General features: G+C 40.8%; 1 protein-coding gene across 1 annotated transcript; it reads left to right on the top strand.

Moving 5' to 3' along the window:
* The first annotated feature begins 7,229 nt into the window (after positions 1-7,229).
* Positions 7,230-13,959, top strand: LOC133441193 (methyltransferase-like protein 27). Its single transcript, XM_061718593.1, has 4 exons — positions 7,230-7,358; positions 9,078-9,213; positions 11,151-11,243; positions 13,657-13,959. The coding sequence occupies exons 1-4, from the start codon at positions 7,236-7,238 to the stop codon at positions 13,893-13,895; spliced, it is 591 nt and encodes a 196-aa protein (XP_061574577.1). The 5' UTR covers positions 7,230-7,235; the 3' UTR covers positions 13,896-13,959.
* The last annotated feature ends 1,392 nt before the right edge of the window (positions 13,960-15,351 follow it).

Genomic DNA, 15,351 nt, shown 5'->3' with positions numbered 1-15,351 from the left:
AAGACTTTTCATTTTTTGCGGCTCCAGACATATTTGTTTTTTGTGTTTTTGGTCCAATATGGATCTAAAACATTTTGGGTTGCCGACCCCTGGTATAGTACGTAGTAGTATGTATGTGTATGTGTGTACCGTTACCAAAACTAAAAAAAACAACAATTTTCACCTATTTCAAGTAGATTTTCACTTAAAATAAATAGAAAATGCCAGTGGAACAAGATTTTTTTTGCTTGTAATGAGAAGATAAATCTTGTTCCACTGGCAGATTTTTCTACTTATTTCAAGTGAAAATTTATCGAAACAGGTGAAAATTGTCAAATAAGTTCTTTTTCTGGTGATGAGTCTTGTTTTAAGTGTAATGATATTTTTTGACTAAAAATTTGACATTTTAACTAGAAATAAGACAAATTATCCTGGTAAGATTTTGAGTTTTTGCAGTGTGTTGTATTTACTAATAAACTTACCTTATTGTTTAACTTGAAAATAAAATGCAATTTTTGCCCTTTTCTCAATAAAAAGCATGAAGGGGAAGCGTTTCAACATTTTCCGGGTTACGTTACGGTGGAAGCACGAAGAGAGCGGAAAGGAGAAGTTTGTCTTGTTGAGTTTTAAAAGACGAGGTGAAGCTTTCGACACGCTGAGGTAAAACTTTGTCAGGAAATGGAAACATCCTCAAACACGATTTTAAAAGAAGAAAAACAAAGGGGCCATTGTAAAGTTTCCAGTGCCAGTAAGGAGGATAGACGCTTGTGTCAACAGACGGCCTTTAAAAACCAGTTGAACCACTTGGGTTGGACAGTTTGTGCTGATGAAGAACTGCTGATAGATGAACGCTGTGTAGTAGCAGCAGAGGTGGTAGAGTAGCCAAAAATTGTACTCAAGTAAAAGTACTGTTACTTCAGAATAATGCTGTGTAACATGCTAGCGACCAGCTAACTAGGCAATAGTCAATGTGTGAGAGGATCATTGAATGGAAAAACATTGACTTTAGTTTTATCTGCTGCGCCGTCTCGATCATCTTTCAGTTAAAGAAGGAAATAATAAATGTGAGTGGGTGGTTTTGTGCCTGGGTTTTCATCATATCTTTTAAATCTCCTGCAGGTGACGTGAGGTGAGATGAGGCGAGTTACAGCCCGTTAGTGCAGGAAATACAGTTATCGATTGTTCTGAGTGTCAGAACACGATGACAGAGATGACGCTCATATCGGGAACCGCAGTTCCAGTCGTTTCTGTCGTCTCATGAAACGCAAGCCGGTAGCTCAACCGGTCTTTATAAAAATGACAGTTGGACAATGACTCAGGAGACGAGTTACAGCCCGTTAACAAGATTTATCTTCTCATTAGAAGCAGAAAAATCTTTGCTTCCAATCTTTGCACCATTTGCTTCAATTGGCAGATTATTTTTACTTATTTTAAGTGAAAATGTACTTGAAACAGGTGAAAATTATCAAATAACAAGTTATTAATTATTATAACTTATAAGTTATTAATTATTAATCATCAAAAGGGCCGGCTCTGTCGTGGGCTGCTCTCTGGACACAGTGCAGGTGGTGGGAGAGAGGAGGACGATGGCTAAGCTAAGCTAAGCTAAGCTAAGCTAAGCTGTCATCCATGATGGAGAAGGACTCCCACCCCATGAAGGACCATCAGAGCTGTGAAGGACTCTAGTGTGTTAGAGTCAGTAGTCATAGTTGCAGCTATAGAACAAGACTATAATAGTTAGTCTCAAATATAGCTTGGTGGTAGATATGCTGCTATAGGTCTATGCTGCAGGGGGGACCGACATGATCTGCTGGGCGGTGCCTCTCACCCTTCTTCTCCTCTCCTCTTCCCTTCCTCTCTTCTCCATTTCCATTTTTATTTATTATAAATATCTCATAGCCATCATTTTTGTCCATCGTTCCTGTAGTTTCTTGTGCCGGCCCCCCTTTTTTCTCTTTTGTGCATGTTTGCAGGCCGGAGCTTCAGGAGCTGCGTTCTGGCCTGCGCTCCCCCCCCCCCCCCCCATCCCCGGTCATCCCATTGCTGCTTCCACCTGCCTGTGCCCCCCCCCCCCCGTCTAGAGACATCTGTTGTATTAGACGCTATATAAATAAAATTGAATTGAATTGAATCAGAGCGCTGGAGAGCTCTTTCAACGATTCCTTCACCCTAAATGTGTGAAGGAGCTACAGAAGGTCCTTCCTCCTGGAGCTGTGAGACTACACAACCAGCACTGCTCACAGTAGACCACATACAACCTGACAATACATGTACATACTAGAATATAATGTGCAATATCATTCACTGCAACGTGCAATTATGTAAATATCCGTCTGTTATTTTTTATATACCAGTATTTCTTATTATTTATTTTTATTATAATAATAATAATAATAATAATAATAATAATAATAATAATAATAATAATAATAATAATAATAATAATTATTATTATTATTATTATTATTATTATTATTATTATTATTATTATTATTATTATTATTATTATTATTATTGTATATACCAGTTTACTGTTTATAGTGTTTCATACTCTGATATTATTACTGTGTCATTACTATTTCTATTGATGCCTCTTGTTTTGCACTATCCCCCTTGCTGCTGTAAACTGCAAATTTCCCCTCTGTGGGACTATTAAAGGATTATTTTATCTTATCTTTCTGCTAATGACTCTTGTTTTAAGTGTAATGAGAGTTTTTGACTAAAAATGAGACATTTTAACTAGAAATAAGACAAATATTCTTGTTAAGATTTTGAGTTTTTGCAGTGTATATATGAGCTTAACAATTGTTTCTTTAACTGGCGTTTGAATATGGAGATGGACTGTGACTTTTTAAGGCTCATCATTCAACTCGTTCCAAATCTGTGTTTCCCCCGACACACAACACTCAAACTTGTTCCAAGAAGTTTACGTTTTTTCCCTATAATAAGGAGTTTATGTCTCGTATTGTGGGTGTGCAGGGGACCAACGGAGATTGGGATGAGTTGAGTTAATCTGGGATTCAACCCTGAGACCACCTGATATATTGTACACGCATTATGGGAGTAGTTGTATTCTTTAAGACGAAGAATACCATAGTGGGCAAACAGGCGGCAAACAGGTAGGTGAATTAAATACAGTCCAATCATTTTTTTCTGTAAAACTTCAATTTTTTTTTAGATGACTAGGACAAGTATTACACCAAATAATATTACAGTAATTTAAATGTGGTTCAAACATTTTTATAAAGGATGAGAAGGGCAGAGCGTGGAAGCAGGTGTCTCAGTTTGGAAAACAGACCGACATATTTAGATTACATTGTAAGAATGAGATGAACCTGCTGGAATCTACTGCCCTTAGTTTTTAACAACTTGTGCTTTTTTATTATTTTACCTCTTTTTTATCATTTTATTTCATTTTATTTGTTATTTACTGTTTAAATTGTGTCTTGCTGCTTTTAATGTTGATGTAAAGCACTTTGAATTACCTTATGTTGAACTGTGCTAGACCAGGGGTCGGCTACTCAAAATGTTTTAGAGCCATATTGGACCAAAAACACAAAAAACTAATATTTCTGGAGCCGCAAAAAATGAAAAGTCTTGTATCAGCCTTAGAATGAAGAAACACATGCTGCATGTTTCTATATTAGTTAGAACTGGGGGAAGATTTATTTTTTTTCGAGAAAGTCAAAATGTCAAGAAAAAAGTCGAAATGTTGAGAAAAAAGTCGAAATGTTGAGAAAAAAGTCAAAATGTTGAAAAAAAAAGTCAGAATTTCGAGAAAAAAGTCGAAATGTCGAGAAAAAAGTCGAAATGTCGAGGAAATAGTTGAAATGTCGAGAAAAAAGTCAAAATTTCATGAAAAAAGTCGAAATGTTGAGAAAACAGTCGGAATGTTGAAAAAAAAGTCAAAATTTCGAGAAAAAAGTCGAAATGTTGAGAAAAAAGTCGAAATGTCGAGAAAAAAGTCGAAATGTTGAGAAACTTAGTCGAAATGTCGAGATTAAAAAAGAAAAAAGAAAAAAAGAAAAAAGGAAAAAAAGAAGAAAAAAAAGGAAAAAAAAGAGAAAAAAAGAAGAAAAAAGGAAAAAAAATAAGAAGGAAAAAAAGGTCAAACATCCAGGAGCCACTAGGGCGGCGCTAAAGAGCCACATGCGGCACTAGAGCCGTGGGTTGCTTATCCCCGTGCTATACAAATAAACTTGCCTTGTCTCGCCTAAAACAACGTTTTTGCCGAAACAGGAAGTCCGGCCCACCTGGGTTCAGCCAGCCAATCAGCTGCTCATAAAGCTGTCGCTCCCATCTGTGACTCCTCCCATCCACACACACACACGCGCGCGCGCGCGCGCACGCACGCACGCACGCACGCACGCACGCACACACACACACACACACACACACACACACACACACACACACACACACACAAATAAAGAAGACAAGAAAAAATTTTAAACGTTGGAGGACACGACCAAACGCAGGAGGGAAACGCCGACACCAGCAGATGTTCCAGAGATAAAACTAATCTAAACTGTGTTTTGGAACAACTGCAGGTAATGAATAATGAATGAATGAGTGATTTGAGATAGGATATTTGAGTTTTCTTAAGCTGTAAGCCATAATCAGCAATATTAAAATAAAAAAAGGCTTGCAATATCTCAGTTGATTTGTAATGAATCCAGAATGGATGACATTTTTGTTTTTTTAATTGCATTACAGAAAATCACAATATTGTAATTTTCTGAGACAGTCCTGTATTCTTCCTGGGGTACGAGACATACATATATATACATACACAGTACATTACAACAACAAATTAAAAGCAAAAGAAAGAGGTTTTTTTAGCCTCATGTTTCAGTAGATAAAGTTGTGCATTGCTTTGGCCTGGATGTGTGTCACACATACCCATATACTATCTACATAATTCATTTTTGTATTTATTTAATAATAATTAAATAAGTTTTACATATATCTATTCAAGAGATGTTTCTTTACTAACAATTTGAATTCTTTTATGTTAATAGTTTGCTTAAAGAGTTTGGGAAGTGGGTTCCATGCAGACAGAATAAAGATGACTTTATTCTTTATGAATATAGAACAAATATTTATTAATATTGTAAGTAATGTATCTGTACATCACCGTTCTTTTACCAGAGTTTGTCTTTAATTTTGGCGGTAAAAGTTCCCTCTGAGATCATGTCTTGGGCCGTAGCTCTGATTTTCTGAACTGTGACATCATTTTTTGTATAGAACTTGCAGGGTTTTTGATACGGATACATTTCTTAAAAAATATTAATAAAGAATAAAGTAATCTTTCTCTTTAACTCCCATTAACCAGTGGAGATTTGCGGTGCCCCCCTCCCCCCTCTGGTCATCCCGCTGTTGCTTCCACCTGCCTGCTGTGCTGCTGCCGTCCCTGACCCCCCAGTCTGGCCCTCGGCAGGAGGGTCCCCCCTTATGGTCCAGGTCCTGGTCCAGGTTTCTTCCTCCTAAAGGGGAGTTTTTCTTGCCACTGTTTGGCTTAAGGTTTTTATCCCACTAATAATAATAATAAACTTTATTTATATAGTACCTTTCAGACGAAAGTCGCAGCTCAAGGTGCTTTACAGTATCAGTACAAATAAGAAACAATAACAGCAAATAAAACAAAAAACACAAATATTTAAGTGCAGTGATATAAAACATAACCCTCACAAAATTCAGTTCCAAATTCCTCCACAGAACAACTACTAAGATAGGATAGTATAAGAAGGAATATAAAATTGAATATATGAATATAAAAAGGTAAAAATGCTGCATGAGTCGTAGGCATATGAAAAATAAAAAGATAAAAATATCAACAAATAAGAGTACAAGATAAAAATGATCATATAAAAACATTTAAAAGTATAAAAGTAATGCAGAAAGTAAAAATCAATGATACATACGGTAGATAAGAGGAAAGTGGCAGCTAATGTTTAAATGCTTGAGTAAAGAGATAAGTTGTCTTTTGAAAATATCTACTGACTCGGCTTCCCTGATGTTTTTGGGCAGTGTGTTCCATAATTTTGGGGCGTAGTTGACAAACGCTGCATCACCGATCTTCTTTTGACTGTTTCTGGGAGTTTCTAATAACCTAGGGGAGTTTTTACCTGCCATTGTTTATGTAATAATTGCTCGGGGGTTTATGTTCATGTTCTGGGTCTCTGGAAAGCGTCTAGAGACAACATCTGTTGTATTAGACGCTATACGAATAACATTTAATTGAGTTGAATAGATTTCTATGCACCGTTAGCAAAGGAATGTAAATGTTCTGCTTGACAAAAAATGTCAAGCAGAACCAGAAAAAGCAGTTTGTGAGTGAAATGCATCGTGGGAGGATTTTGAGAGTTAGTCTCAGCTTCTCTGATCTGGTTCTACCTGCAGGTCTGAGGTCTGAGGTCTGAGGTCTGAGGTCTGAGCTCTGAGCTCTGAGGTCTGAGGTCTGAGGTCTGAGGTCTGAGGTCTGAGGTCTGAGGTCTGAGGTCTGAGGTCCAGCTCTGAGGTCTGAGGTCTGAGCTCTGAGGTCTGAGCTCTGAGGTCTGAGCTCTGAGGTCTGAGGTCTGAGGTCTGAGGTCTGAGGTCTGAGCTCTGAGGTCTGAGCTCTGAGGTCTGAGGTCTGAGGTCTGAGGTCTGAGCTCTGAGGTCTGAGGTCTGAGGTCTGAGGTCTGAGGTCTGAGCTCTGAGGTCTGAGGTCTGGGGTCTGAGGTCTGAGCTCTGAGCTCTGAGGTCCAGGTCTTCATCATGTCCAGAAACCTGGACTCCATCAAGGGACTTCTCCAGTCCAGCAGCAGCGAGGACTCCAGGAAAACCAGGACCTTCTACGACAGCTGGGCCGGCATGTACGAGCAGGTGAGTCCTGCAGGTCTGGATCTGGTCTCTAGTGGTCTGTAGAGGACCTGCAGGTCTGGATCTGGACCCTAGTGGTCTGTAGAGGACCTGCAGGTCTGGATCTGGACCCTAGTGGTCTGTAGAGGACCTGCAGGTCTGGATCTGGACCCTAGTGGTCTGTAGAGGACCTGCAGGTCTGGATCTGGACCCTAGTGGTCTGTAGAGGACCTGCAGGTCTGGACCTGGACCCTAGTGGTCTGTAGAGGACCTGCAGGTCTGGATCTGGACCCTAGTGGTCTGTAGAGGACCTGCAGGTCTGGATCTTGGTGAGACGGTGAGATTTTATGACTTTTCTACAAGACTGAACAATTACAATTTCATTTAAACTTTCTAAATTTGAACAGGATTTGATGGTGTTGAAATACCGCGCGCCACAGATGACGATAAACTTCCTGAAGTCCAACTTCTCGGGGGTTCCAGAGCAGGTCCAGGTCCTGGACGTGGCCTGTGGGTCCGGACTGGTCGCTAAGGGGGTGAGCTGGAAACTTCTCTATGACGTGATGTGGGAGGTGTCCTTCTTACTGTGAGGTTAATCAACCTTTTTGATTAATTTGTCTTTATGAAACTATGAAGAATCAGAATCAGAATTAGGTCAGCTCAGAGAAGCTGACTGCTGGGGTTTTCACATCCTTATCACTGTTAACAGAAGTCACAGGACAGGCCACTCCCTGAGGGTACTCAGGGGGGTTGTCTGCTCTGTTAACAGTTGACTATTGTGCAGTTGGACACATCTGTCCAAGACTTCCTGTTGTCCAGAAGGGGCCCCATTTGACCCCTTTGACCTTTTGTGCTTTTTTAAGACTTTAAGCTAAAGATGTCTGTTGCTCTGCACACCACAGATAAGTTGCTTATTAACTGAAAAGTCATAGGTGTGACCTTTTTAACCTTCATCTGATACCATGTCTGATCTCCATCTGTTCATTGTCCATTATCTATACATTGACAGTCCAAATATGGTCATTCCTGTCACTCTTTCCTCAAATAAAAAGCGTCATGCTGTAAGCAGCAAGTTGAGAGAAGACCTGACGAGTTCTCAGAGGAGGGCCGTGTTGCCCTGAAGCTCCTCAGACTTCTCTCCAAAGCTTCTGCAGAAGCGCCTTAAAGATCATCCAACAGTCTCTGTGTCTTTCCTAAGTTATGTTGATTTAGGAACCTAACACTTACTTCAACATGATTTGATTTTGATTTGAAGATTTTATTTCCAACATGCATGATAAAAAATATAGTCAAAATCAAAACAAATCAAGGCAAACAAAAAAAAAAAAACAAAAGCCGATCATTTAGTTGTGCTACTATGTATGCATTTAATAATAGAAGTAATTATAATGCATAGTATTACATTATCATTACTTTACTATAATACTACAATATAATAGAGAACAATAGATGGCAATGGTATAACAATATCCCGTATTTTCTGGACTATAATCCGCACCTGCATATAAGCCGCATCTGCTCTATTTAAAACAAAAAGATATTTAGCCACAGATATTTATGTTGTCAGATTAGATATTTACTACATGTACAGAAGGATTCTGAACTGTAAATGATGTACATGTTTGTACCTAAATAGATCCTTTCCTAACAGTGTCTTTTAACACGGCAGCAACTTTGCTGATTAAAACGGGACAGAACCAAGAGAAAATAACCGGTATTTATTTATCTGTTTGAAATCTGCTTCTACCTACTTCTATCTGCTAAAGAAGAAGTAGCGTATTCTTCTTTGCATTTATTTTGTCTTAGTTTTGATTCTAATTCTGGTTAGAGCGCCCCGAGCGGTGGAAGAAAAATCCACAGAATAGCCGCACCTTTGTATAAGCTGCATGGTTAAAAACCTATGAAAAAAGTAGCGGCTTATAGTCCAGAAAATACGGTACTTGAATAACTATATAAGAGTAGATATGCTATATATACACAGTGGTTCATATATTTACCTCCAATTATATACATACAAACTATAAATCAATATATATTAATAGAGATATAGATACACAAATACTGTATGTATAATATAACTCAATATATCCTTATACATATCTACATAGTCAGCCGATTCAGTTCCTGGGTCGGTGTATTAGTTACCAGTTTATCAAAGCCCGGATTAGTAAATCATAAACCCACGAACCGAGTGTAGTTTCATCTGAGCTAATTAAAAATGTTCCAGAGGTCAGGAATATGTTGTCTGGTTCCAGATGTTTGAGCTGGGCTTCAGGAACTTTGTGGGAGTGGACAGCAGCAAAGCCATGCTGGAACTGGCTGCTCAGACGGGTTTCTACCGGGACCTGAAACTGGCCCTGCTGGGACCAGAACCGCTGCCGGCCCCGACCGGTACGACGACTCATCACCGCCCTGTTGATCTGGGGACAGGAATCAGAGTCGTTCTCAGGGGAACCTGCCCTGCATGGTTTACATCAAGATTCTTTATTTATTTAAACATACACATATACATATATATATATATATATATACATATATATATATATATATATATATATATATATATATATATATATATATATATATATATATATATATATATATATATATATATATATATATATATATATATATATATATATATATATATATATATATACAAACTAGTCTGCCAACATTCAATGTCAGTATTAGATCAGGTTTAAATTGATACTTAGCTATATTAATTTTGTTTTGCCAACATTAAGAATAATTTATTATAACTTATCCATTCAGCTACTACATTTAATTCCTCCTGCAATATGTCATTCAATTCACCTATTAAAGGAGCAGTAGCATAAATTGTAGAATCATCCGCATATTTTACAATGTTAGATTTCTTTAAAACAAAGGTATGGGCTCAAATTAATGCCATAAGTATTTTGTATCTGTAAATAAACTTTGTACTTGTACTTGCGTGTGCAAAAAATAATTTTACTTGCAAAAAATATTTGTACTTGCAAAAAATATTTTGTGCGTGTGAAAAAAATATTTGTACTTGTAGAAATATTTTGTGCGTGTGCAAAAAATATTTGTACTTGTAGAAATATTTTGTGCGTGTGCAAAAAATATTTGTACTTGCAAAAAATATTTGTACTTGTACATAGAAAGCTACAAACCTTTTTACAAAAGCTACAAACTTTTTTTCAAAAGCTACAAACTTTTTTTACAACTACGAGTTATGGCAGTGTTTTGACGTGCCAAAACTAAGAGCCAATCAGCGACCTTTGGCACAAAAATAAGAAAAATAGAGAAACATATTATCTCATTAACAAAGCATATTTTACATTTTTATACGTTACATTACATTTTATTGTCTGAAAAATGGTTCAAATATGTTATTTTGTTATTTGAATTTTTTTTTTAATTTGTTTTGTTGATGAAAAAATATGTCTCTATTTTTGTGAGGGGGGATATATATTGTTTTTCGGCACCACCTTGTTCTCTATAGCTGATATAACATGAATTACTCCTACGTGGGATCAATAAAGTTCTTATTTTTGCCGTCTGATAAAATTAAATATATTATATTTGGTGCCTAACTGTTTCCCAAGTATATTAGTGCGTGTGTGAATGAATAAATGAGACGTAAAACGTACATTTCTTTGTAGAAAGGCGCTTTATGAAAATAAGTCCATTTACTTGTATTAGTTTACAGCGCAGTCTTGAACATCCAATATGGCGGCGACGTCAGTAGGCGATGCAATGTGCTGATTGGCTCTCCAGAAACGCTTTGAAACCCGTGCCAAAGATCGCTGATTGGCTCTTAGTTTTGGCAGATGGCAGTTCTCCAGATTGTCGCTACGTTTCTCCTTTTTCTGTTATCTCTTTTCTTTCTTACCGCTATTTTTATTTTTATTCTTCGTGACAGGGGTTCACTTTGGCCTGGGGAGTTAAGTTCAGCATTGGCTTTAAAGATATCTGGCGCCATCTAGCGCTGTGATTGGAAATAATGTCTAGACTCCGAATGGAAGATGACCCCCAGTTTTTCAGTCTTATTTCAATGCAAAAAAGAAGTCTTATATTTGGGCCAATACAGTAGTGGGATCCAATCTAAAAACACCTAAAGATACAAGTAGCTGTGTCAATAACAGTTGTGCAGACCATTGGTAACAAGTTGGAAACCACCATTAAATGTAGGACTGCAGCCCCTGAGGACCATAGTATCCCCTGATCTAAAACATGCAGAGCAGAGATAGTAAGGACCAGGATTGAGAACCACGGCCATAAATGAACATGTTACTAGCAAGTAAAGTCGGCTCTTCGTCCACTAACTGTCCTGGTTTCAGGTGCCTATGATGTGGTGATCCTCGTCGGAGCGCTGGACGTTGGTTTTGCTCCGGTCAGTGTCGTCAGGGAGCTCTGCCAGGCCGCCAAACCAGGTAATTGTGGCTTGATGGTTAGCACTTAATTAAGAAAAGTTAAGAAACCCTGATTTGGATGGCTTAGCCATAGCACACCAACAGTTTCAGCAGAAAGGTGACGTGTCACCCCTGAGTCCGTCTCCTTCCAACGGATCTGTTACATGACCAGAGGCAGTTTTGGAAGGGCCTGTGCCTTGGGAGACGCAAATCTGCCACCAAATCGGTTCTGCCCGGCAAGTGCACTGCTCTCAAGGAGGCCAGGAGTGGCCAGGAGTGGCTAGGAGTGGCTAGTAGTGGCCAGGAGTGTCTAGGAGTTGCCAGGAGTGTCTAGGAGTGGCCAGGAGTGTCTAGGAGTGGCCAGGAGTGGCTAGGAGTGGCCAGGAGTGTCTAGGAGTGGCTAGGAGTGGCCAGGAGTGGCCAGGAGTGGCTAGGAGTGGCCAGGAGTGTCTAGGAGTGGCTAGGAGTGGCCAGGAGTGGCCAGGAGTGTCTAGGAGTGGCCAGGAGTGTCTAGGAGTTGCCAGGAGTGTCTAGGAGTGGCCAGGAGTGGCTAGGAGTGGCCAGGAGTGTCTAGGAGTGTCTAGGAGTGGCCAGGAGTGGCCAGGAGTGGCTAGGAGTGGCCAGGAGTGTCTAGGAGTTGCCAGGAGTGTCTAGGAGTGGCCAGGAGTGTCTAGTAGTGGCCAGGAGTGTCTAGGAGTGGCTAGGAGTGGCCAGGAGTGGCCAGGAGTGGCTAGGAGTGGCCAGGAGTGGCCAGGAGTGGCTAGGAGTGGCCAGGAGTGGCTAGGAGTGGCTAGTAGTGGCCAGGAGTGTCTAGGAGTGGCCAGGAGTGGCTAGGAGGGGCTAGGAATGGCCAGGAGTGGCTAGGAGTGGCCAGGTGTGGCTAGAAGTGGCTAGGAGTGGCTAGGAGTGGCCAGGAGTGGCCAGGAGTGTCTAGGAGTTGCCAGGAGTGTCTAGGAGTGGCCAGGAGTGTCTAGGAGTGGCCAGGAGTGTCTAGGAGTTGCCAGGAGTGGCTAGGAGTGGCCAGGAGTGTCTAGGAGTGGCCAGGAGTGTCTAGGAGTTGCCAGGAGTGTCTAGGAGTTGCCAGGAGTGTCTAGGAGTTGCCAGGAGTGTCTAGGAGTGGCCAGGAGTGTCTAGTAGTGGCCAGGAGTGTCTAGGAGTGGCTAGGAGTGGCCAGGAGTGGCCAGGAGTGGCTAGGAGTGGCCAGGAGTGGCCAGGAGTGGCTAGGAGTGGCCAGGAGTGGCTAGGAGTGGCTAGTAGTGGCCAGGAGTGTCTAGGACTGGCCAGGAGTGGCTAGGAGGGGCTAGGAATGGCCAGGAGTGGCTAGGAGTGGCCAGGTGTGGCTAGAAGTGGCTAGGAGTGGCTAGGAGTGGCCAGGAGTGGCCAGGACTGTCTAGGAGTTGCCAGGAGTGTCTAGGAGTGGCCAGGAGTGTCTAGGAGTGGCCAGGAGTGTCTAGGAGTTGCCAGGAGTGTCTAGGAGTTGCCAGGAGTGTCTAGGAGTGGCCAGGAGTGGCTAGGAGTGGCCAGGCCCATGTCCACAATAACTGTCCCTCAGCGAGACCAGGGACTTCATACGTGTCATGGAAAAAATTCAAACATGATATTCTTTATAATGAAAGGTCAACAGCTGTGGAGAGCAGGATAGTGGGGTGAGATCAACAGCCTCAGTAAATGCATACTAACTGCAATACTAACAAAAGGCCAGCTGCGAGAAAGGAAGAGAAAGGGTCACGCCTACTATCTATACCCAGAGTTAGAACCAAACACTGCATTCAGCTTTTACGCCCCTCAACTGTGGAACAAACTCCCAGAATGCATCAGGGCTGCCGAAACTCTCAGTTGCTTCAAAAATCGAGGTTGAAAACCTTTTATACTGCTGCATTTCACTAATCTACCGAAGAGTATTAGGGCCAGGCAGGAGAAAAATAAAAATTATATTTTAGAGGAAGATTTTTTTTTCATTATGCACTTGAGATAAAAGTAAAAATGTTGAGGAAAAAAGTCGAAATTTCGAGAAAAAAGTTGAAATGTATTTCAACTTTATTCTCGAAATTTTGACTTTTTTCTCGAAATTGTATTTGAACATTAATCTCAAAATTTCGACTTTATTCACGAAATGTAGACTTTATTCTTGAAATTGTATTTCAACATTAATCTAGACATTTCGACTTTTTTCTCGACATTTTGACTTTTTGTGCACAATAAAAAAAAATCCCCCCACCCCCCTCAAATATTTTTTCTCCTGCACGGCCCTAACACTCTTCCGTACTAATCTCCCACAATGCACTACAACCTTTATTTCTTGCATCCCATTTGTTTTCTTTATAACTGATGCCTGTCTTTAATTATGTATCGTGCTTTTGAACTCTTTCTAGATGTTTTTATGTAAAGCACTTTGAATTATCCCGTATAAACTTGCCCTGCTGTTTCTCTGCAGGAGGGTTGGTTTGCATCGGGAGAGGAAACCACAAGGGCGTAGAATCAGACAGATACAAGACGGAGCTGGAGACGGAGCTGCAGCTGATGGAGGACGAGGGGCTGTGGAGCCGAGTGGACGCCAGAGAGGAGGACGGATACATGATGGATGTGAAAGCTGAAACCAATGCCACGCCAGAGGAAGCGTGTATCAGCGGCAACCTCTACCTCTACAGGAAATCAAACGCTCCAGACGGCTGAACGCAACCGTCAGAGAGGAAAAAACACAATATAGTGAAACACACTGATCAATAAAATACTCTGAAACACCTTCACTTGTAAGTTGTGTGTGAGATGTTCTGGTTGAGACAACAGGGGGGTCGGACCCTTCTATCCTTCCTGGACGGGGTTGTTCTGACGTCTCCTGCAGGTCATGTCTGATACAAACATCTAGTCTGGTTCCTCTGGATCTGGCCTTGATTTCCAGCAGCAGAAACTTCTCCCAGAACCGCTGGATACGTATAAAGCAGTTCTTACTCGTGTTGTGGACATTTTATAAACTGCACAAAGTAAAGTGCAGGGGCCTCATTTATAAAAGAGTGTGTAGGATTCATACTAAAAGTGCACATGCGCCCAAAAACCGAAAATGGCGTGCGTTTGTGTGGTGCACAAAAAAATCCTGATTTATAAAACCTTGTGCACGCACACCTGCACGCAATGTTCTCTTTATAAATCACAGTCCAGCTGGAAGGTTGCACACGTGAATTCGCCTCAAACCCCGCCCTCTACACGCCCACCTTTTACCATGAATGGGCAATGCAAAGTAGTTCATGACTGTATTTGCATATAAATGAGCCTGCTGAGCATGCGCAGCGCCACCTGCAGTCTGTTTCTGCTGTGTCAGGATGAATGAGACGTGTCGAGCCACTGAATTTCACAGAGACTGAGATGGAGATGTTGTGGATGAGGTGGAGGACAGGAAAACCACATTATTTGGTGGTCACAGTAGAGGCATCACTAACAAAAAGAAACAAGTGAGTTTCCTGCCAGAATCTGATTTCTGGCCGCGGGAGCGCGCACAGCAGCCCGTTGAGCGATAGCGCTGAAACGTCAGATTTTCAGATTATGAAGCTCAAGAATGAGATCAAATCATATTTAGGTAGAAACAACTTTTCATTAACTGTATTTGGCCTTCAATCCATTTTTGGCAGGTGAAAAGACCTATTTTCAGGGGAGAAATCAGATTCTAGCAGGCAATCTCTTTTTGGCACGACACCGGCAGGACACGCCGGGCCGGTAGGATGATTTGACAGATGAAAATACCCCGTCAGATCACGCAGGGTATTTTCTTCCGCCAAAGCGTCGTACACATGGATCTATGTGAAGCACATTCTGACTTCCTGCTGTTAAATCTTCTATTTGCATGAAAAAGCCTTTGAAAAAAAAGAAACAGATAAAAGAAACGGGGATGGTACAGTAGTATTTTCTGCCGAGGTAGGACACCTTAGCAGAACACCGGCTTGGGTGTACATGGATCTATAATGGTCTGATATGTGATGACATTAAGAGTATGACATGAATCTGGCTTCATCTCACCACCTCACCGCCTGCGTCGCCAATTCCCCATGTCTTCAAAATGTTCGTGTGCTAGGATCAAAGTTTGCTTAAAGATACACACATTTTTCCGTTAGTTTTTTTTTTTTAATCCCAACCTTTG

Source organism: Cololabis saira, chromosome 3 (genome assembly GCF_033807715.1).
Source record: "Cololabis saira isolate AMF1-May2022 chromosome 3, fColSai1.1, whole genome shotgun sequence".
NCBI lineage: Eukaryota > Metazoa > Chordata > Actinopteri > Beloniformes > Belonidae > Cololabis > Cololabis saira.
Note: the sequence above shows the minus strand (reverse complement) of the source record. Positions and strands in the feature narration are given on the sequence as shown.